The sequence below is a fragment of the Chionomys nivalis genome, chromosome 15, assembly GCF_950005125.1.
Source record: "Chionomys nivalis chromosome 15, mChiNiv1.1, whole genome shotgun sequence".
NCBI lineage: Eukaryota > Metazoa > Chordata > Mammalia > Rodentia > Cricetidae > Chionomys > Chionomys nivalis.
Window position 1 is genome coordinate 27,713,161 of NC_080100.1, and position 24,053 is coordinate 27,737,213.

The 24,053-nt window shown below is 40.6% G+C and overlaps 1 protein-coding gene across 2 annotated transcripts in view; it reads left to right on the top strand.

The window, feature by feature from the left end:
• Ghr (growth hormone receptor) overlaps positions 1-24,053 on the top strand; it is a 226,715-nt gene that overhangs the window by 190,963 nt on the left and 11,699 nt on the right. For both annotated transcript variants that reach the window (XM_057789429.1, XM_057789430.1), the window contains exons 4-6: positions 10,231-10,360; positions 16,137-16,309; positions 22,441-22,619. In XM_057789429.1, the coding sequence (XP_057645412.1) occupies positions 10,231-10,360; positions 16,137-16,309; positions 22,441-22,619 (482 nt within the window). The remainder of the gene's footprint in view (positions 1-10,230; positions 10,361-16,136; positions 16,310-22,440; positions 22,620-24,053) is intronic.

Below are 24,053 nucleotides of genomic sequence, written 5' to 3' on the forward strand. Positions count from 1 at the left end.
CTCTTGAGGCTATTTTATGTCATTCTCCTATGGGCATACTTAATTTGTATGTATTTTTGTATTTTGTATGACATACATATTTTTGTATGACTATGTTTTCATTCTTTTGGACATAATATCCCTAGAAGCAGCAGTATTGTTGGGTCATACAGTAAGCCTGTATGTAGCTTTAAGACAGTTTCTCATTATGTGGTGACACCTGACCTCAAACTCACAGCCCTACTTCAGTCTCTCAAGTGTTGGGATTACAAATATGTACCACTGTGCCCAACCTTGTATTTAGTTTTTTGAAAAATCATCAAACTGGTTTTCCACAGTGGCTATGCTACTTCACATCTCTGCCAGAAGTCTCCAATTATCCTATAGCCTCTTACCTTAGATATTAATAATTTCTTATATTTGCTAGTATAAGCTTTGCCCTAATCTACTAGAAAATAAATTTATCAGAAGTCAGTGATAATTGTTTTGCAATTGTCTTTGAGAAAAAGCATGCTAGCAATATATTTTTTCTTTCTTTTCATTTGTTTTTATTAGATTTGTTCTTTGACAATTTCATTAATGTTGTGTTAGTTGATGTTACTATTGCTGTGGTGAACCATCATGATCAAAGCAGCTTGGGAAGGGAAGGTTCAACTGGCAAATACTTCCATCAAAGGAACTCAGGACAGGATATCAACAGGGCAGGAAACCTGGAGGCAGGAGCTGATGCTGAGGCTGTGGAGGGGTGCTGCTTACTGGCTTGCTCAGCCTGTTATCATATAGAAACCAGGACCACCATCCCAGGAATGATCCCACCCACATAATCTGGGCCCTCCCCCATCAATCAATAATTAAGAAGCCTGGTCTTATGCAGGCATTTTTAAATTAAGTTCCCCCTTTCAGATAACTCTAGCTTCTGTCAAATTGACATAAAATTAGCCAGCACACATGTATATAATGCTATCTAGTTACTCTCCCCCTGCCCATTCTCTCCTATCATTCAACTCTATCAACACTATTCTCCCTTATTGTTGCCTTTCTTTCTCACATTTATCTTTTCCCCATCATCTCTTGCATCCCACTACCCCATCCCTGCTTACACCTCTCCACCTCTAGTAGCCCCTCTTTTCTTTCACATAACTTATGTTCTACTATCCATCTTCCCTTAAGAGTTCCTCGCCCGATGGTTCCTTTCTGGTTTCTTGGTTTCTACAGGTTCTCCAAATTAAACACATAAATCTAAGCATCAAAGCCCGCACACTATATGATCGAGAACATGCAGTGTTTGTCTTTCTGTGTCTGGATTATCTCACTCATCTTAATTTTTTCCAGTCCCATGCACTTACCTGAAAATTTCATGCTTTGATTTTTCTTTACAGCTGAACAAGTTTCCATGGTGTATACACACCACATTATCACTATCCACCCATCAATTAATGGACACATAAGCTGACTTCATTTTAAAATACATTTTTTTAAAAAAAATAGTAAAAGTATAGTAATTCTACTAGTATTTTCTCAGTATGTTCTTCTGCAAGGCCATAAGTTATGCATATTTAAAGTATGTTCTTATTTTCATCTTCCCAATGATTAGTATTTTGGAATTTTGTATATACCTTGATAGATCCCCTCTCCAGACAGAAAAAATATACCAAGGAAATAATGCCCTTGCCTTCTCGACCATGAAGTGTGCTAGTTGGCTCATTTTAATGAACACTTGTAAGTAAAGATGTATGAACTAGAGGGTGTACTGTGTGACTCACTGTGACACACTACAGCTTCCATAATGAGATTTTTATATATTTATTTTATTTTATCTTATTTTATTTTGAGGGGGAAGGTCAGAGGGAAGATACAAAGGGATGGGGAGATGAGTGGATTTGGGGTACATGAAGTGAAATCCACAAAGAATCAATAAAAAGAAAAAATATGGGGCATAGTGGGAGATCTTTATGTCACCAGGAGCTTGTCATTAAAGAACTGAGACTTTGGCCCATTACCTCTCTCTTTTCTTCGCTTCTTTGCAATGAGGTGAGCAGATTTGCTTTACCACATATGCCCTTCAGCCCCTAATATGCCACCTCTCCACAGACACAAGGGAATGGGCCCAATTAGTTAGTCATGGTTTGACTTCCAAAAGGTTAAGCCAAAATAATTTTTCCTCTTTACAATTTTTATCTTGGGTATTTTATCATAGAGACAGAAAGATGACTAGTACACAGTCCTTTTCACAGAATTGATAGGTTAAAAACCTGAGATCTAGAACAAAAGGAATACTTTGAAACTTTAAACTCTGTCCACGATGATTAAATGTAATAATGTGAAAGTCATGAATAAATAAATTCATCAGACAAATGCCATGGAGAAGAAAAGTAAAGAAGTGATTCTGCTTGAGCACTGGAAATTAGAATAAATTGACTTTGGTTGCAATTACTAAAAGAACTAAACAATGAAAGAATTCTGTGAAAACAAAAATCAAGTTACAAAAAACTGAATGACTGCTGTGAGCAGCACAGCCCTTGGTCTCCCAGCGTGGTCCCCAAATAACCTGTCAGTGCAGCCTGTGTGCAGTTCATTTTATCTCCCAGGCCCGATAGAAGAACTTTCCTAAAATACAACCAAGTTCAGTGATTGGCATTCAAGGCCCATGGAAATTCAGCTGGTGCCTTCAATGGATGTCAACTTTACAAACATTTTAATGACCCAGGAATCTACTTTTCAAATTTCACTGGATTTGAATTCAAAATGATGATTTTTTTTTAAAAATAATAAAGTTAAGTAGAGATTTTATAGGCTCTGCTTTTCAATTCTAAACAAATTCCTAAGATTTTACAGCTGCATTTTCTCAATTTTGTAGAGAAAACCACAAAGAAAATCTAGCATGAGTGTGAATTACTTACATTCAGTATTTTCTACTAGAAAATACCATGTTAACTGTTTACCAGTACCATTACAGTTTAAAGCCTTTTTACTAATAGCCAACACTATGTTTTCAATCTCAGTATCTATAGTTTCATTATTATTTGGCAGCTCCATAAATTTAAAACCAAAATGTCTACCAGAGCTTCTCAGATCCATTCTTTGTCATCATATTATCTGTGAGCAGTTTAGTTGCAGACTTATTTGCAGCATTTTAATCGGCCAATATTCCTCAAAGATAGAATATTTACTGAAACAGAACTTCAACTCTCTTAAGCAAATAAATCAGTGAATATCTCCAGCTCTAAACAGTAGGTCATTCGGGAAATGGCATGTACACTTCAGAAGGGTGTTTGGTCAAAAAAGCAGAGCTTCGAGTGAGGAGTCTCCAGCAGGATGAACACAGAGCGCATCCCTGTAGATGGAACTGCACAGTGTAGAGCTGCTCTGTAGCAGGCACCGACTGCTCAGTAAACCCAGTGTCCCTGGCACTGAGCACAGGCAGAGCAAGAATTTCAGGCTTCCGGGCGGTGGTGGCGCACGCCTTTAATCCCAGCACTCGGGAGGCAGAGGCAGGCGGATCTCTGTGAGTTCGAGGCCAGCCTGGTCTACAACAGCTAGTTCCAGGACAGGAACCAAAAAGCTACGGAGAAACCCTGTCTCGAAAATCAAAAGAAAAAAAAAAAAGAATTTCAGGCTTCATTTTCTTTCAAAAAGTAAAATACTAAATCAGAATTTCAACCAGCAAGTCCATCCTGACTAGACTGGCTTTGGGTAGGAGCTGGACCACTTGATTGTACTACTAGTTGGTAAGAGAACTTGGACTCATACAATTTGAGTTCTGCACTCTTCCTTTCTCACCTGGTTTTCCTGAAATGAGTATTGCCAATAGCTCGATAAAGCTCCTGCTCAGATTCCTGAGTGCCTGTCACCAAGCATCAGGTGACATTGTAAACATCCCAGAGACCCTTTGAAAGCCAGTTCCACAACATCTGGATGAATTGCTGGTAATTCTTCCCCCATATGCTTTTTCACACATTTGATACATTCTTTTTCAATGGATTCTCAGAAATACAGAGAGAAAGCATTTGCTTGGAACCTCGTTTTAATGCAAGTCATAATAATGTAACAACATTTCCCAGTTTTCCAGATCTCAGACTTCAAAAGCTGAGACTATAGAGAGCACAACAGAAAACCATCTCCCAATCGTGAGGATAAAGCTAACTCTACACCATACACACTTCATATGCCAGACCCCCTCACATGGCACACCTAGCGCCCGTGGACCTTAATTACATGGTTTCACAGTACAAATAGACATGATAACGGGATGAATTTCAGGCTTAACAATGGTCATGATTTACTACACCAACAGTCAATGCTTCATAAGGTGATTATCACAATTGACATAAAAGTTGCAGTCACAGCGAACATTTATGGAATGCTTATTCTGTATCAAGCACTATTCCCAGAACTTTGCATGTGTTAGCTCACTTAATCTTTACAATGACCCTGTGATAATCTCCTTTAACCAATATCCTCATTTAACTAACTAACGGGGTTTAAATAAATCTGATTAAGATTTCACAGACTGTATAAAGTGGTAGTGAATATAGAATCTGCGAATCTGGGACCAAAACTGAAGTTGCCAGTTTCTACCTAGCATCAACGAGTTGCTTTCTGGTAGTTTCCATTGGTTGTCAAGAGGACCACCAAAATAAAGAATTGTTCATATTTTTAATAAATAATGCGATTCTAGTGGAATGTATGGGACCTCTACAGAGCTTCTGTGAAAGCATGGGTGTCACCTTAAGCTAAAATGAAGCTACTTAGTGGAGGCTGGCCTCCCCGGCAGTCCTGACAGTCACAGCATAGCTCACCATGGTGATTCCTGATCCCCATGAAGTCATTCTAAAGGCCACATGTCATCAGAAAAGTTGTATTAAAGGTAACGTAGATCTTACTACAAATTAGAAAAAAAAAATTCACAAATAGGTCTAAGTCATGTGCCAGCAAAGGAAACATTCTTCCCTTGTTTTGAAAGAATTAGAAGCCAAAATTAATTTTCAACTTCGGTAGAAGGATGATTAGTTTGGTAAGTATTACTTCTTAAACAGAAAGTGGTAAGCCATTAGTAAATCAGCTTACAAGGTCGCAAGCAGCATTGTACATATGTATATAGTATGTGTATGTGTATTTATATGACTATATACAGTCAGAAATTTACTAAATACAGTGAGGATCATAGTTGTGAGATTTTCATTTTATATACATGTACATATAGAAAACATACATAAATCATATATATGGGGAAGTTATGTAAAAATATCTTCTTCTCAGGGAACACTTCTTAAAACTTTGAAAGCCACATGTGAAATGATTGAGAATAAAGACTTTGAGACATAACTGCTTGGTGACAATTAGGGCTGTACCAATAGCAAGGTGACCTTTTTACTGTTCTTTTATTTCTCTGTGTTTCAGTTTTCACATCTACAAAATGGGGACAATAATAGCACCTTCGTGTGCAAGACAGTAGCTGTCACATGACCCTCAAGAACACTTAATGACCATTATTTTGTCACTTCCCCCCTTCCGTTTCACTACTAATCTAAATGAGGACCTTGTAAAGCAACGACACCGAGTACAGTCATTCCTTTCTATCATCATGGCATTATGATGTCAAATATGTACTCATCAAATCTTTAAGAATCACATGTGTTTTGTTCTTCAATGCTGCCTGACCCAAATAGAAAGGCTAAATACATACCTGTTCCTAAATCACTGGCACACGTGTGCTCCTCATCACCCAAACCCTGGGAAGCACAGATAAGGCAGTGGAAGATCTCTCAGCTGGAACCACCATCTCTTGTTTATCCCTCGTAGAAGGAACATTACAATTTCACCACACTTGGCCTCGACCTGTGTGCTTATGCAAGCCTCCCAACATATGAGACCATTTCAGCTGACAGTGTTTCCTCATTTGGCTTACATTCTGCAGTAATCATTCCTTCTGGAGAGCAGGGAGGCTGACTGACTGCATATACAGGATCCTTTCCAAAACCCAAGTTCTACCGTAATGAGCCCGGGTCATTTGGTCTGGTGTGTTTTTATGATTGTAGTGTTTCCTTCCTCAATTTTTCATGCTTTATTACCATACACACTGATTTGGTCTTTCAATTTTTTCAGCATTTAGGATGGAAGCCATATATCAAAGTCATTTATTTGTATTTTCTTTTTGTGATGCTGAGAATCTATTTCAGGGCCTCACACAATAGTCAAGGCTCTATCACTGAAAGCCAGCCCTAAAACCATTTTTTTTTTCAAGTATGTCTTTGTACAAGTTTAATTTGGTGATTTTTTTTCTTGATCATGTTAAGAATGTTATCTTTTTATTGAAAATAAAAACTCTTTCATATAATGTATTCAGATCACAGTCTCCCTTTCCCTCATCTCCTTCCAGATCCTCCCCACCATCCAACTCCATGCCTCTTTTCTGTCTCTATTTAGGAAACAAACAGGAAATAAAAAAATTAACAAGAACAGAATTTTTAAAAATAAAACATTAGAAATACAAACATGCAATGTCACTCCCTCCCCGCCCCCCCCCAAAAAAAAACCTACAACATTGGAAACATAATATACAGGCAAAAAATTGGCAAGGGGGAAAATGCCCAAACAAAGCAATATGAGATGAAAAAAAATCCCCCCAAAAGCCATTGAGTTAATTTGGGGCTGGCCATCTATTGCTGGACGGGGAGCTTCTTTTAAGTATGGGTTGTATACTCAGAGAGACTCCATTGAAGGAATCAATCGTCCCCTGCAAACAGTTGTGAATTGGAGATCATTTCTTGATTACCATTGGGATTGTATCCACTTTTCCCTCTCAGCGTTGGGACCTCATTTGGCTTTGACCTGTGCAGGCCCTGCCCATGCTGTCCTAGTCTCTGTGAGTTCATATGTGTGTCAGTCCTGTGGTGTCAGGAAGACACTGTTTCCTTGGCATCATCCATGCCCTCGGGCTCTTATAATCTTTCTGCCTCCCATTCTACATAGCTCTCTGAGCGCTGAGGGTAAGGATTTGACGAAGGCATCCAAATTATAACTAAATATTCCAAAGTCTCTCACTTTGCACTTTTTCCAGTTGCGAGTGTATATATTAGTTCCTATCTAGTGCAGGGGTGATGATTTTCTCTGATGGTGGCTGAGTGAAATGCTGATCTCCAGGTATAGCAGAATATCATTAGGAGTTATTTTATAACTATGCTTCTTTAGTGGAGCAATAGTATATAATTTTTTCCTAGGTCTATAATCTATTGTTCTCAGGTTCTTGACCGTTCATGCTACCCATACAGTATAAAACATGGGTTCCATCTCATGGAGTGAGCCTTGGATCTAAGCACATAGTGGTTGGCTACTTCCACGATATTTGTACCATTATTATGGTGTAAGTTAGTCATGTAGGTATCGTGCAGTCAAGTCACTATTGTAGATTGAAGCATTTGCAGCTGGATCTCTTCTGGTAGAGTGCAGAGTACCTTCTAGTACCATCAACCTGGTCAGTAGGGTGAGATAGTTAGGCACTGGCTCAATGTCCCCATGTTCAATGAGATATGTAAGTGTTGTCTTCAACAATAGGGCCTAACAATCAGTTTGGGGAGAGCAGCCCACGCCGTGTTATTTTTCCTTGTTTTGCTTTCTTATTCCCCTTATTGTTTGTTTATTGCCACCCTAAATCAAAAGGAAGTTATCAACTGGTGGAAATTATTGTAGTCAAGGAGAAAGACTTCCCCTTCAAGTTGCCATCCCCGCCCCATGAAAGATAGCTCAATCTTCTACTGTGTGTTAAGAGGTGACAAGCATTAGACTGTTGGAAACACATGGTTTTCAAGACATGGTATGCTGGGGAGTCTCTATTTCTCAGAAGAAAACCACCCTTCCCTTCTAAGACTTCTTTCCCCACTCCCTTCCCTTCTCACATTAGATCCTCTTTTCGCTTCTCCCTAAGCCCCAGCCCCCAAGCAGACTTTGGGACAGTATGTGCTGTTTCCTTTTGGGATTTGTTTCTGCTGTGTTGTGAGTCCAGCACAGAAAAGCGTCTCTGGAAATTAATCCTTCGATGTAGCAGCCCTCCTCTGTGGGCTGTCTAGGGGATCATCTTCCTCCAAGGGGAGAGCCAGTGGAAAAAGCTCACTTAAACTGTGCAGCCCTTCTGATCTGCAAATCAATCCCGGCCCGGTAGTGTTGATGGGACGCAATGCAAGCAGCATTTTTTTTTCCACCATTGTAGCCTTGGATGCAAGAGCAAACTTTATCAACTTCTAAAAACAATATCAATGCAAATATTAAAAAAAAATCAATACAACACTCCTGGAAGTTTCTGAATTAATTTAATAGAAACCTCACTATACCGTTTTGATTTTTATTGTGATTGTATTCTCTGGGTATTTAAACACAAGTATCATATAGACATACAGTTTTGCACAGAGATTTTAAATAGCTTTCCTACTCCCGGTTTTCATGAAGCATTGTTCTAAGAAGTGTTTCTGAGATGAAAATGACATCCTCAATGGGGCTCCTCGTGCGTCCACCAGGAGCTGGTGCACACCTCTGCTGGAACAGTCCCATGAACACAGCTAGGCAAAAGCCCCATCTTCGAGCCTCATACATAAGTTCATCTGCAGTTGTGCTTCTCAAACTGGAATACACATTGCAAGTACAGAAGGAACATTTGTTTGTTTGTTCTTTGTTGAGACAGGGTTTCCCTGTAGCTTTGGAGCCTGTCCCGGAACTAGCTCTTGTAGACCAGGCTGGCCTCGAACTCACAGAGATTTGCCTGCCTCTGCCTCCCAAGTGCTGGGATTAAAGGTGTGCGCCACCACTGCCAGGCCCTACATAAGGAATCTTTTTAAAATATATCCCTACATTGTACCCCCAAAGAAATTCAAGTCTCTAGAAATAAGCAAAGAACTATTTTTAAACCGTCTCTGTTGGTTCCAGTGTGGAAGACTGGAGGTTCCCAGGCGACTGATTTTGGAAAGTTGAATTGAGAGGATGTGTAAACTTGTCATTTCTGTCCCTACCTCTGAATTTTTTTCAGAAAGCAAAAGGCAATCTGTAGTCAGTACTGAATGAAATATGCATGTAAAATGCTAATGTGATGTAACATAAAATACAATGTAAAGAGTAATAACAACTAAAATGAAGCTGTAACTCGAAATGGGAATCCTCATCTTTTGTGTTTTTACTTTTGTTTTAAATCCCATGTGCATATACAATGAGTCTTGGGGATATCCATCCCCAACCCATCCTTACTACTAGCTTCCCCTGCCCTGCTTCAATTTAACATCCGTCTCTCTCCCTATGTCTATATCTTGAAATCCTCACTTTTAAATAAAGACTTTGGGGTCTGAGAAGATGCCTAAGTGGCTAAAGTGTGAGGTATGAGAAACCAAGTTTGAATCCCCGACACCCACATGAAAGTCAGGCATGTGGTACATATCTCTAACCCTGGTACTAGGGAAGCAGACAAGTGAATTCCTGGGTCTTGCTGGCCAGTCAGTCTGCCTAAATGGCAAACTCCAAATTCAGTGAGACCCTGTCTAAAACATGAGATAAGAGGCAGAGAGAAAATCAAATGTCAACCTTTGGCCTACACACACACACACACACACACACACACGCTACTGAACGCATTCACATAAACATGTATATACATATGCACACACACATGTACTACTGAACATGCTCACGTGTACATGCATACACACACACATACAAAACCTCCAAAGAAGAAATGCATATAATATTTCAAAGTATTTGAGTACAATAGTGTTAATGCTAAAGTTTCTTCAGAATGTGAGTCATCTTCCTTTGTACAGGTGGGAAATAATCTGGGAACAAAGACTGAACTCATATCTATTGCAACGTTCTTTTCAAGGATGATTTGAAAGGGAATACCACCTTTAGGCTTACTCATTCCTTAGGACCTTGCCCCTCTCTGTTCTTTATCTCACTCCTAGTCCTAGGCAAGCTTCCCAAATGAACTACCTGTCCCCAAATCCCTTTCTCGAGCGCTATCTTAAACAGGCCCAAAGAAAGAATTCTGGAAATGAAGGCACAACAGTTTGACTTCAGAATTGATGACTGACAGCAGCCAGCAATAGATGTGGAGATGATGAGCCAGGAAAACAGCTTTCCCAAATCGCCTCCTAGATAGGGAATAAGCTGGCTTTATCCCAGCAGTTCTTTCTTTATACACTTCATATGTATGTTTCATGGGAACTTGACATGACCCTCCTAATTCCTTGCATGGATTTTCTCCTTATTCTACAGGGTCTCCTGGGCAGCCTCAATTCACCAAGTGCCGTTCGCCTGAACTGGAGACATTTTCATGCTACTGGACAGTAGGCAACTATCAAGACTTAAAGACCCCAGGATCGGTCCAGGTGTTCTATGCTAGAAGGTGAAGGCTTCGTGCCCTTCTGACTTTTCTCCATTATTCTGTCAGTGTGGATCGGATAGAGAATAGGAGAGGGGTGATTCAGATTATGAGTGAGAGGATGTGGGCATGCCTGTGTGCATGTGTAATAAGGCTTGAGCAATACTGGAGCTGAGGATGTCTCAGGGACCTCTCTTATGCAGTGTGTTAAATCAGCGAAGGAAATGAAGTGAGAGAAACTGCGTACGATATGAAGAACTTCTGTGTATATGAGGGACGTCTGTGTATATGAGGGGCGTCTGTGTATATGAGGGGTGTCTGTGTATATGAGGACGTCTGTGGAGGTGAAGAAAATTAAAAGTGAGATGCCCTGCAGTCATGTTGGCAAGTCTGAGAATCAGAAGAGCCTGTACAGATGGCAGGAGACTGAAAACTTGGGAGGGTGACATGGGTAGAGGTCACAGTGATACTCAGATACTGCGCCAGTGCTTGTAGGCCACGGAAGAACACTGAATCTTCCTTTGTGTTTTGAAAAGCCTCCATTTGTTTTCTACAGAACAGACCATTGTCTTAAATTAATTAAACTAAATGAGGGAACTTGATCTTTCATTTTTAGACTGACACCAGCCAAGGAAAACAAGCATCTAGAAATCTGGTCATCACGCAGTACTTAAGTTCCATCCCCCTGAAATGTCTTCCTTTTCTCTTCTACCACTTTTAATACACACAGTAAAAGTATAATTTATGGGGTGCACTGTGATATTTGAAAATACCTATATGATATGTAGTTATCAAACCAAAACAACTGTTGTATCTATCACATTGGACATTTATCATTATTTTGTGTTGGGACCATCCAAAATCCTCTATCCTAGATATTTTTTTTTTTTTTTTGGTTTTTCGAGACAGGGTTTCTCTGTAGCTTTGGAGCCTGTCCTGGAACTAGCTCTTGTAGACCAGGCTGGCCTCGAACACCCAGAGATCCGCCTGCCTCTGCCTCCCGAGTGCTGGGATTAAAGGCGTGCGCCACCACTGCCCGGCCCCACACAAACCCCAAGGGAAGTCCTAAGAGAAGCTGCAGTTAGCGAGGCGACTTGATCTTAGACTCTCGTCCACAGATCTGAGAATGACACTTTGTACCCCATGGATGACAGGAACGGGAAGGAAAATGGAAGGGGCAGTTAGTCAGAGCCAGTCTCCAGCCATCCATCCTGGCTTCAGCCCTTGCTCACCAAGTGACAGAAAATTAGTCAAGCTGGGCTCAGCTCTGTCTCTTCGCTTCCAGGAGGCTGACAATAGACACAGCTCTTAGCTTTCTATGAGGGTTTTCCTTAGCTAGAAAAATATGGCACGGTGCAGTCTCATAGTAAGTACACAATAAATAGATAAATATTTTCTTAAAATTAATATATAATATTAGTTTTTAAATAATAATGATATAGCATCCAGATTCCAGAGCTATAGAAGTGATTTTTTGATTTTTATGGCTTGTGATTATTGGTAGACTATAAGAACTTTCTAACGCCTACCTGAGTGTTTGATTTACCAATAATAAAAACTGTAAGTGAATAACCAAGACTGGCCCTATACACCTTTTAGTTATAAGAGGCATCACAGAACACCCCGCCCCTGAAGGCACACAGAGATGAGGTAGTTTGGCCACAATTTACACGACTGTACTGTGGAGAGCTATGGCCCAGTAGAGGCAGATAGACAGACAGACAGGTGGATAGACTCAGACATGAAGGAAAGGTGTTTGGGAACACTTTTCAATATGTGTGAACTGATTCTGTTATCTCTAAAATGAAAAGAAAGAGAAACCCACAATATGCCATGTTTATACCTTGCTTGGTCAGCTCAGACAATTAGAGTTTTCAAAACAAATGAGAAGCTTTTATGCAGTCACCATTGACCAAACTGATCCGAGAAACAATAGGTCAATATCCTGAACTGGTTCCACCCTTGGACGATGGTTTTTCTACCCTCCTCATAGTCACCTAACTTAATTGAAAGCCAAAAGATAAATCCAGAGATATGAAGCCCTCACAAACATGCTGTCTCTTGCTTTCTTCCATCAGAGCCACAGTAATCTGTCCGCAGGTCTCCCCCCATCCCCACCCCCACATCCCGCCCATCCCCATCCTCCCAGCACCCCAGTCTGTAATCAGCCTGGGAACTAACAAAGATTCTGCTGCAAGTGTGACCAGAGGAAGGAAAACTTGTAGACACGTTCAGGAGAATATCCTTGTTTTATCCCTAGTAGAGCCTAGAATCTCAGGAGAAAAATATACAACCCCCCCCGACACACACACACATAACCATTAATACATAACCGAGTGCCAACCCATAACTTCCCAAATCAGTATTTTGTGTTTTCTCTACAAAAAAAAAAAAAAAAAAAAAAAAAAAAAAAAATGCTTTGCATATCCTAGCCAAACCACATAAGCCCTCAGTTCTGTTTATCTGAGAAGGGTACAGTTGAGAGTTAGGAGATCAGGATGAAGCCACACTGACCTGTGGATTCTCAGCACCCACTTACCCAGAGACAATGGCACAGAGGGCACGTCCAACTCGCATTATTGTTTCTGAGTGTTCCTTCCTAGGCAACTCCTGAAACTATAGAACCACTCCTCTCATCCCTGACTCACAACACGGCAGCATGCTTTCAGTCAACATTGTAACCTGTGGAGGCAGAACACACACACACACATGCCAGGTGCCAACCTTCAGTTCAATGGACTGTTCTTGGAATCCAAAGCATACAAGAGTCTAAGCATGCAGAGCTGTCAGCAAGGCAGAAGGGCGCAAGCCCTCGTGTTCTGCTTGAACCCGATCCTAGCCAGGTAAGCTGGCAGAGGAGATGGCCCCAGCTTATGAAAGCAGCTGATTCAGAGCAGACTCTGACGACCTGTGATGGAGATGCTGCCAAATCCAGCCTCTGCACTGGAAGGGGACCCAGCATGCATGCAAAGCAGAGGCACGGTAGAAAGCAGCACTGGCAAGTGCGGCAAAGCTTTTTGGAAGACTTCACGGGAGGCCGCTGAAGCTGCCCAATGTCAACCTCGCTGTTTTAATCGTTTTATTTTACTTACAATTTACTTTAAAAAGAATGTTTTGTACCATTGCACTTTCTCCTAAAGGATTTGAGACCCAATTTACTGGGGTGTAGGACAATGACTAATCTTGTCTGTGGGGGTGGGCTGGATTTGTTCCTCCCCAATGTTTATTATGCCAGAGAGAGGTGGGATGTGTGTCTTGTGGGTTCAAGGACTCCAGATGATCCAATGGCTTCTTGGTAAAAGGAGCTGGTCATGGTGGTTAATGGTTGGCATCTCTAAATTAGAATTATTTAAAGTTTGTGGGCCCGGAATCTGGTTTTATTTTTATGTCTTTTCCGCTCTTTATTTTTACTCCAATCCAAACCTTGAGGGAGAAAATACTGCTTTCACTCTCTCTTTTTATTTTATTTATTTATTTATGTGCTGTTTTTATTTTTAAGGAAATCTCCTACAGTCCTTATTTGTGTCACGAGGTAGTCTGGGAGCAAACCTGAAGAGTTTCCCTTTTTGAGGGCTAAGAAGATTAAAGTAGCTTTCTTAGACGGTGTTATGTCATGCATAGGAAGGGAAGACAAGTGACTTCATGTGCCTTAAGATTGTTTATTTGGCTTTTAGATTTACTAGCTTAAGTCCGGTTTGGTGGCATGCCTTTAGTCCAGTATTCGGGAAGCAGAGGCTAGCAGATCTCTGAGCTCAAGGCCAACCTGGTCTACAAAATAAGTTCTGGGACAGCCAGGGCTACATAGAGAAACCCCATCTCAAAAGACAAAAGCAAGTGGGTGCGTGGGAGGGGGACCCAAGATTGATAGTTGTGTTTTGAACTAGCAACTCCTGATCCACCCTGCTTCACATCGAAATTGACTCTGGTAAGAGCTGTGTCCTGTGGAGCTAACGGATTTAGAAACCCAACCAGGGGGTTACACATACACTTCTCAGAACAGGGCTCCTTACATTACCAAAGTCCAGAAGCTGAAGCATGGCAGAGCTGCGTGGTTCCTTACAATAAACGCAGACCTGCTGACCGCGGGCTACCCTGAATCTTTGCACCATCCCAAGACTCACTTTTTTTTAATTGACACCATTGGTTACATAATACCAATATACCTGATATTATCTCTGATATTATATGAATGCCTAATTTTCTGGGCAATTTTTGGTGAAACTTTTTAATTCACTTAGTTTGAATGCCAAGATTAAACAAAAATGCATCCACTCAGGGAGTCACCTGTCTCTGATCTTTTTGCTGTCACAACAGACACGATGCATGCGCATACAAAAAGACACCTTGCCCTTCCTTCCTTTTTTCTCCACTTACTCTCCCTATAATAGATGAATCTTCTTTTCATCTAAAGACATGCAGCTTTTAAGACTCCCAATTAGAATGTGAGCAACAGTTTGCTGTCTCAAATTCACTGCTGTTTTAATCCAAAGTGTGTGCAAACAGCTGACCAGCAGCTGTCTCTGTGGCCCCGATAAATCCCTAGTACCAAACACCGAGCCTGGGAAGCAGCTGTGAAGAAGGAAATGTAAATGTGTCTTCGGGGCTTCTCATTCCTTCCTTCCAGGCCCTGCCTTGCCTTCCCCCGAACCCGTGTTCTCATTCACTGCCCATTGCTGCCAACACCACCAGCCTCAAACAGCCCTGGTACCTGCGCCTGCGCAGTCACTCCTGTCACGTGCACGTGCGTGCGTGCGTGCGTGCGTGTGTGTGTGTGTGTGTGTGTGTGTGTGTGTGTTGTGTGTGTGTGTGTGGAGGGCAGAAGTTGATGGCAGGTGGCTTCTTCAGTTGCTTGCCACCTTTTATTTTTTAAGATAGAGTCCCTCACTGAATCTGGAGCCTTGCCTATTTGGATAGACTAGCTGACTGAGCATGCGAGGGGGATGATCCTGTCTCTACCACCGCAGCGTTTGGATTTCATGTGCTCTCCTTCTCAACCAACATTTTCGTGGGTTCTTGCAGGGCTCTGTGTGTTTGTTCAGCAAGCACTTTAGCAAGTTATCAGGCCCTGCTTTAACCTACATTCTCAAAGGTTCCCTGACTCTGTGTCTTTCTCACCTAGAAACCCTCTTCTCACCTGAGACTGGCCAGTAAATAAAACAGAAACAACGAATTACCCCGCTTATGTATGTCAATCATCTCACCACTTTGGCAAATATGTGAGAAACAATTTGAAGGAGGAGGGGTTTAGTTTAGCCCACTGATGCAAAGGGTTTAGTCCACGGTCTATTGAATTTGATACTATTGGCCTGTGGGAAGACAGAACATCATGGTGGCAATAGAAGAGACTACTTGGCTCATAAGCTGGACACGGAGAGGGACTAGCAAGAAGATAACCCTTTGCAATGTCATACCCCAGTGACCTGTTTCCTCCAATCAGTCCTACCTTCTGTTTCCTACCATTCCCAATAATGCCATCAACTCATGACTCCATCAATGAATAAGCCATTGATTGGGTCACTAAGAAATTATTGGATCATCAGCTAAGAACCCACATCATATACACCCAATACACCGATGTTTTATCTTAGTACATATAGGCTCCTGACAATATTCAGACAATAGTTAATACTGTCTGTAGATGTGATGCTTCTTAGAAGGGGTACAGCTGAAATGTTACATTTTTATGTCATGAGATATTTGTGTCTTGGCTTTTCTGAATCTGGCTGTCGGACATCTCACTTTGACTAAAGCTATGACATAATTTGGGGAATGATTAATCCTATTTTACCCTCCATTTCAGAATCGCTCATGAATGGACCCAGGAATGGAAAGAATGCCCTGACTATGTCACTGCTGGAGAAAACAGCTGTTACTTCAACTCATCGTACACCTCCATTTGGATACCCTACTGCATCAAGCTAACTACACATGGCGATTTGTTGGACCAAAAGTGTTTCACTGTTGATGAAATAGGTAAGCCACAGGTTTGTTTCACTTGACATGACTTTAGAATAAATATAAAGGAAGCCCCAACTTCCAAGTACAATCAAGTAGAGAGACTTTGTGATTTTAGGTATATGGAGTCTGTCTCATGGGAGTCTAAAAAGACAGAGGAAAATTAACTGACTCTAGTTTAAGGAAGTCTGGTAGGTGAGCTAGATAGATGCTCAGTGGCTAAGACCACTCCAGGGAACTCTGGTTTGTTTCCCATCATCCATGTAGCAGCGAACAGCCATCCTGAGTCTAGGGCAGAGGTTCTCAACCTTTCTGATGCTGTGCCCCTTTAATACCATACTTCATGTTGTGGTGACTCCCTAAGCATAAAATTATTTTCATTGCTACTTCATAATTATGATTTTGCTACTGTTATGAATCATGATGTAAATATCTGTGTTTTCCAACAATCTTAGGCAACCCCTGTGACAGGGTCATTCAACCCCCAAAGGGGTCACTACCCATAGGTTGAGAACTACTTGTCTAGGGGCATCTGATACCTTCTTCTGGCCTCTGAACACAAAATACACAGTGCACAGACATGTACACAGACAAAACACCCATACTAATAAATAAATAAATACAATTTTAAAGTTAAAGCAAAAGAAACCTGGTAGTAAATGCTATGAAGAAATGGATCAGGGTCTAAGGAATGGCTTGGTAATTAAGAGTACTTGATGCTCCTTTCAGAGGACCCGACACCCACATGGTGTTTCACAACCTCCTAGAACTCAGTTCCAGGAATCTTTTTCTGACCTTTGTGGCACCAGGTATGCACCTGGTGAATATACATACAAGCAGGCAAGCAACATAAAATAAAAATAGATCTGAAAAAAATCTAATTAGAAAAGAATTCATCCTTTCCTTCACAAATTCTAACCTTGAACAGAATTCTTGTTGCCAAAACAAGGCACTAACTCAACATACTCTTAATTTTTCTTTAATTTTTGACAAGGTTTTCATATTCAGATATACTGAAGAATGTTGGCCTTTGACCTCTATCATTGCTATAATCAAAGCCTAGATTGCCTTGATCACAAAACAAAATAACCATAGACTTTAGCATTAACCAAACAGCTACAATCAGGCCAAAGTCATGTTTATAGGATTTCAAACAAACACTGATGAAAAACACAAGGAAACAAGTCAAAGAGCCATATGGATGATTCATTGCCCATCCGAGGGACATGAAGAGGAACTAAAACAAGCAACCATAACTGAGATGTCCATGTTTACAGCATTATAGTATAAACAGCAAGAAGCAAGGAAGCAACGAAAGACTTTCAGTAGCTGACCTACTAACCACAGGAGTCCATTGTTTCTCACAGAATTCCTGCCCCTTCTCTCAGACAAACGTGGTTTCTTAGGCAGCAGCAGACTGAAAGAGAGCCAGAAATGTGACTGAATGCTGCAGACAGAAGCAAGCAAAACCTGGAAGTCTGCCTTCCAGAGAGAAGGTTGGGAAAACTGTAAGAAGCAGAAAAGGTTATCTAGGGGTTTGTCAAGGCTGCTTATTATTTAATGGCCTCCCCCAGCTGCAGAGCTGATGCTAAGTGAGGGAATGGGTGGGTTAGTTGTAAAGTGTCTTGGTTAGAGTTTCTTTTGCTGTGAAAACACACCATGACCATGGCAACTCTTATAAAGAAAAATATTTACTTGAGGTGAAGGCTCACAGTTCATAAGTTCAGTCTATTATCATCACAGTGGGAGCATGGTGGTGTGCAGGCAGATGTGGTGCTGGAGAAGTAGCTCAGAGTCCTTAATGGCAACAGGAAATGGTGTATCTCGCTGGGAGTTATCTTGAGCATATATGAGACCTCAAAGCCCACCCCACAGGGACACACTTCCTCCAACAAGGATATACCTACTTCAACAAAGCCACACCTCCTAATAGTGTCACTCCCTATGAGCTTATGGGGCCAATTACACTCAAACTACCACACAAGGATACTAGTTAAAGATTCATGCTCTGCCCCTGTCTCTGACAATAGCAAGCCTTACCCATTTACCTAGCTGACTCTCACTGAGATCTTGCTTGTTTACTGACTATACTGTATGATACAGTCAAGTAGTGGGATAGGGAGGTTCCAAAATAATTGCAGGACAGTGTGCCACAACACAGGTTCCTTGACTTGAAATGTTTAGATGCATAAAAAACAAGATAGTTGATCAAATGCATGAATGACCTGCTATGTCTGTGGAATCAAGAGGAGTCAGCTGAACCAAACTGTGACCGTTCAGTTATAAAGTATGAATAAGAGTTACCAAGTGTCACAGGCCTTCCCGAAACTACTCTATTCTAATGGTGACTAAAGAAAAAAACATGGTTAAGGACTCAAGAGCAATTGCATAGGTCTAGCACCCCCTTGAAAATTCACCATTGGCTTTGTGTGCCTCACAAAAAAGTATAGGCTTGGTCTTAATGCCAAAAGTAACATTACCATGTCTTTTTAAAAAGTACCCAAAGAACCTATGTCTTATATAATCATCATAAGAGATAGGCTCTATTATGAACCCCATTTTATAGATATTGCAACTAAGGCTTGGGACTGTTAAATGATGACATCGAGGTAAAATACAATAGCACACAAGTTGTTATTTTAACCTACCACTATATGTTGTTAGTGTTTCCAAGAAATTGACTTTGCCACTCGTGGTTGATAGATTGGAGAGGGACAACAGAGGCAGAGCTGTTAGAAGACTGATATTCAGGTGAAAGATGACTAAAAGAATCACAACAGTATCGCACAAAAACAGGGAAGGGAAACTGAGTGAAAAAGCAAGTCTATAGTAACCCTGGTATGCTCTGAGAAAGGATGTCAGTGGCCTGAACCCATAGTTGACTCGTGTATTGAGCATGTATTGTTCCTCTAGGACTGTTCTTTGGATTTAGATGAAATGATAGATTAGTTAGATGCTTGTCATTCATTCAGCAAATATTGTACCCTTACCTTAGTCCAGGCAGCATTTCATGTGATGAAAAAGAAAATGTCTTTCTAGTAGAGTTGAATCCCAGTGAGGATGGAAAGGGTTGGAGCCATGGAGAAATTCGGGGAACAAGCACCGAGTGTGGGAGAAGCTGCAGTGTTATGTAGGATCATCAGGATTGGCTCCCCTGAGGTAGGGGCAGCTGAGTAAAGAATGCTTCTGTTTCTGAGAGGGAAGTATTTCATCAGGAAGGCATGGGCAACCACTCTGAGATGCTAGCATGCCTTCCTCACAAAGAAAGCACAGGCAGCAGGAGAGCTGATGCAGACTGGGAAGGAAGGGAGTGGAAGAGACAAGAATTGATATGGTCATTTTCAGGCTTTTGTAATAACTGTGGCTTTCGCCGGGCGGTGGTGGCGCACGCCTTTAATCCCAGCACTTGGGAGGCAGAGGCAGGCGGATCTCTGTGAGTTCGAGACCAGCCTGGTCTACAAGAGCTAGTTCCAGGACAGGCTCCAAAACCACAGAGAAACCCTGTCTCGAAAAACCAAAAAAAAAAAAAAAAAAAAAATAACTGTGGCTTTCATTCGGAGGAAGATAGAAAACTCTGGAAGGTTTTGGTGATTGCTGAATGCCCTAACTTAAGAGCTAAGGGAATCGCTGTGTCTGTGGAACTGGTGATTGCGTGGAGAACAGACTGAAAGAAAGAAGCAAAGACCTAAAGGAGACAAGATGGAAGAGACTAACACAATGAAAAGTGACAATCCTCTTTCATAGAGCAGCTGACAGAATATGTGGTCATAGCAAAAAGATAAGTCATGGAAGAGATTGCTGTTTTTCTTCTGAGTAATTAGAAGGGTAGGGTCACCACTGAGAGAGATGAAAGATGAAAAAGGAGCAGTTGGATGTTGGACAGGACGACGAGAAGCTTTCCTGCAAATATTGTTTTAAACACTTTTAAATATCTAAAATAAATCATCAGCTACAGCATGTAAATATGTGTGGGAGAGGAAGAAGCAGGCTTTTATGTTTCTGACAGTGGTTCTGAGTCTTCTTCCATAAGACACTATGCCATCTCATCTTTCTAAAGTGAAGAGGGGACATTTTTATAAATAAATGTAAGTAATTAATTTTAGAAAATTTTACATCAAAATATTTTTATAAGGTACAAGTATGGTAACTTACCTGTAAAGCCAACACTGGGGAGACTGAGTCAGAAAGATCATCAGTTTGAGCCCAGGGTGGGCTACGTAATGAAATTCTTCCTCAAACATTTTATATATACACATACATGTACATCTAGATCAGCAGTTCTTAACCTGTGGGTTGCAACCCCCTTCGGCAAACCTCTATCTTCAAAAATATTTGCATCACAGTCCATAAAAGTAGCAAAGTGACACTTATGATGTAGCAACAAAAATAATTTTATGATTGGGGGTCACCACAACGTGAAGAACTATACTAAAGGGTCTCAGCATTAGGAAGACTGAGAACCAGTGATATAGACAGACAGATGTGAATTAGAGAGGTAGGCCAGCTATTAAGAGCACTTTCTGCTGCCTAACTCCATTTTGGGGGTTCTAATGTCCTCCTCTTCTAACCTTTTCAGGACTCATGCAAGAGGTGAATATGCATACATTCAGATAAAACATCATACATGTAAAAAGAGAGAGATTTCCATAGAGCTAGAAAGGTGTCATGAGAGAACAGGAAGGTGTCTTGTGAGAAAAGGAGAAGGAGAACAATGAAACATGAAATCAGCAGTGGGGACTATGCTCATGGAGAAAGGGAACTAGTATTTGGAAGACTTTGGGCAGGAGACTAAAGTAATGCAATGAAGGAGGGAGATGAATGAAAGCCATGTACATTAACACATACATATGAAAATATCATAGTTAATGTATTATTTTGTACATTCCTTTTAAAACTTAGTTTAAAATGCAAATACACAGTCAAAACTAATCACCTAAAAAGTTGTCTGTGGTTATTTTTCAATTCCTGACAAATCCAGGACAAAGTATTGCTGTCATTGTGTAGGCATATGTAGTTTGAACAGCCTTCAAATTTAATTTCTAAAATGTATTCATATGTTTATCTAATTACTGTTTTGAAATGAAGAAAATTTTTTATTTCTAAAATAACCAAACTGGTGTCTATGTGGTGGTGGGCTACAGCATTTCCTTCCATCAGGTGTCTGTCCACTGTGGACCAGTGCAAACATTTCTCTCTTTGGCTCAATAAGAGCTCCTTAGAACATTTATCTGCAGGCTTATCTCTGATTAATTCTAGGGATCCAAACTGTATAAGTAGCTATGTGCATGTGTTAAAAAATAAAGTAAACTTTAACCGTGAATCTTCAAGTAGTTTCAAAAGGCCTGGTAAGAAGCTCCATATAGCAATACTTAGCTTGAGACACAGCATAAATTTAGATATAAACCCTACCTGTGAAATCCTTACTTGTCTTCATCATCCTAGTTTATGAATCTCTACTCTTTATGGTCCTTATAATAAAAATACAGAGATTTATATGAGAATATAATAGAGGATTATGAACAGAAACTGAGCAAAATACAATTTTAAATGCTCACTTTACCATTAAGAAAAGACAGAAAACACTGAGTTATCACTAGGTCAAGATAGCAGCATATTGCCTTCTTTCTTGCAACTAAGAAACAAAATAAGATGGCTAGAAATGTGGCAAAATTAGGAAGCATTTGCAGAACTCTCTGGAGACTGAGTTGTTCCAGCATAGACAGAGATGCATAAGGGAAGGCTCTTCTCCAGGAAGGAAAAGATCCTCTACTTCCTGTCCCAAACAGTCCATATTTTAAAAATGAAGTCTTTCTGGCTCTCTACTTCTTTATTTTTTTCTAAAATCCTAAAATACAAATGCTATCAGAGCTAAAATCCAATGTGTAGCATGACAATTCTTCCAATTAAAGTTATAGGTCAGATTTGAGGCACAAAAGAGAGTTGGGAAGCTTTTATAAATATTTTTAAAATGAAACATATCATTTTTCTATTTAAAATGTTACCTGTTATAAAGTATAATTGTAATGGATGTGGATTTCTGGAAGAATTAAGAGTGTAGTTGAAAGAAATGAAGGAATTTGGTCGCTAAAGAAAGAAAACCATTAATATCAAGTGTTTCTCTGGGGACTGGTTCTTCTTTGAATTCACAGTGCAACCTGATCCACCCATTGGCCTCAACTGGACTTTACTGAACATCAGTTTGACCGGGATTCACGGAGACATCCAAGTGAGATGGCAGCCACCACCCAGCGCAGACATCAGGAAGGGCTGGATCGCTCTGGAGTATGAGGTTCAATTCAAAGAAGTAAACGAAACTAAGTGGAAAATGGTAAGAGTCACTACATCCTACACTTGGACATTTCTTCTTCCTACTTCAATAGTCACTTCCTTAACTGTGATAATATTTTCTTCCACCTAATACCACGTGCCAAGCTATGTGCCCTACAACTCATTATTAGAGGAAAACTGAAATAATCATTAAATTAATATCTTAAAAGTCTATACGGCAACAAATGCTCATGTGAATCTTCCATGTAGATCTATCAAAGACTATTGGGTGAAAAAAACCATTTCCCTAGTCATCTTTGTTATTCAGTTTACCCATTGCGCAAGGTCACACACTAACCATGCTGCTATCTTTAGAGATGTGGCTGAACATAAGTAGGATCATAATCAAGGTCAATAGTAGGCGATGGCCAAATGTCCGCCCATGATTTTAACTGCTGCTACTCACTAGACCTCTATTAATATCTGCTCTTAGGTCTCTCCAGGAGAGAGACATAGAGAAGGAATTTACCCCATGGAGGTTTCAGAAAGATGTTCTGGTACATACCTCAGAGAAAATAAATTAAGAGGTCCCCACATAGGTGAGCAGAAAGCAAATTGGACCCTGAACTTCTCACTTCTCTGCCAAGAGCATGGGAACTCAGCACTGAGATAAATTCCGCATGGCACACAACAAGAAGGGAAACAGGATTACCATGCCATTCCAAATATAACTAATTCTAAATCAGTCTAACCACAACCACAGCCCTGGCCAAGATAAGCAATTTCTGGGTAGGCATTAGGTTGTACCCAGCACTCTGGCAGGACTCACTCTCCAAATTTTGAGACATGAGGCCCTGTCCTTCAGTGTAGCACCAAAATGAAGTTAATTTTGTCAACAGCAGAGAGTACAACGTGGCTGCTTCAGTTACTTGTCTTCAAGGTTCTTTTTTCTGAATCATTTTAATTTAGGTATCTTGTTTGAAAGTTGGTACCAAAAAGAAGCTGGTTGGATGCTAAGTCAAATAAGACTTTCTAAATCTCGGTCATAATCAAACATTTATTCAACAACAAGGTACAGGAACAAATACTTTACCCAAGGAACCAGGGGCGTCTGAGGTAGCAGTTTTCAAAATGAGAATCATTTACCTCTGAGGGTTCTTGAGACCATTCCAAGGGAGCATATAAGGTCAATGCTAATTTCACAATATACTATAATAACATTTTTATTCCATAATGCAAAGACAGTGGTAAGGAAACTGTTGATTCTTGGCATGAGTCAAGACAGATGTCCCATTGTTTGCTAAGAGTCATTGTATTCTTCATCATTGTGATGTTCACAGTAAAGGGTGGGAGCAGTTTCATAGGTGTCTGTGATTAAATCTCAACCTTTGATTCCGTCACTATCTAAGCATCAGTGTGGTGCATGAAGAGAACACACAGTGCCTTTCTGCGTTCCAAAGTCATGATGGAGCAAAAAACTTAAAGAACTGATTCA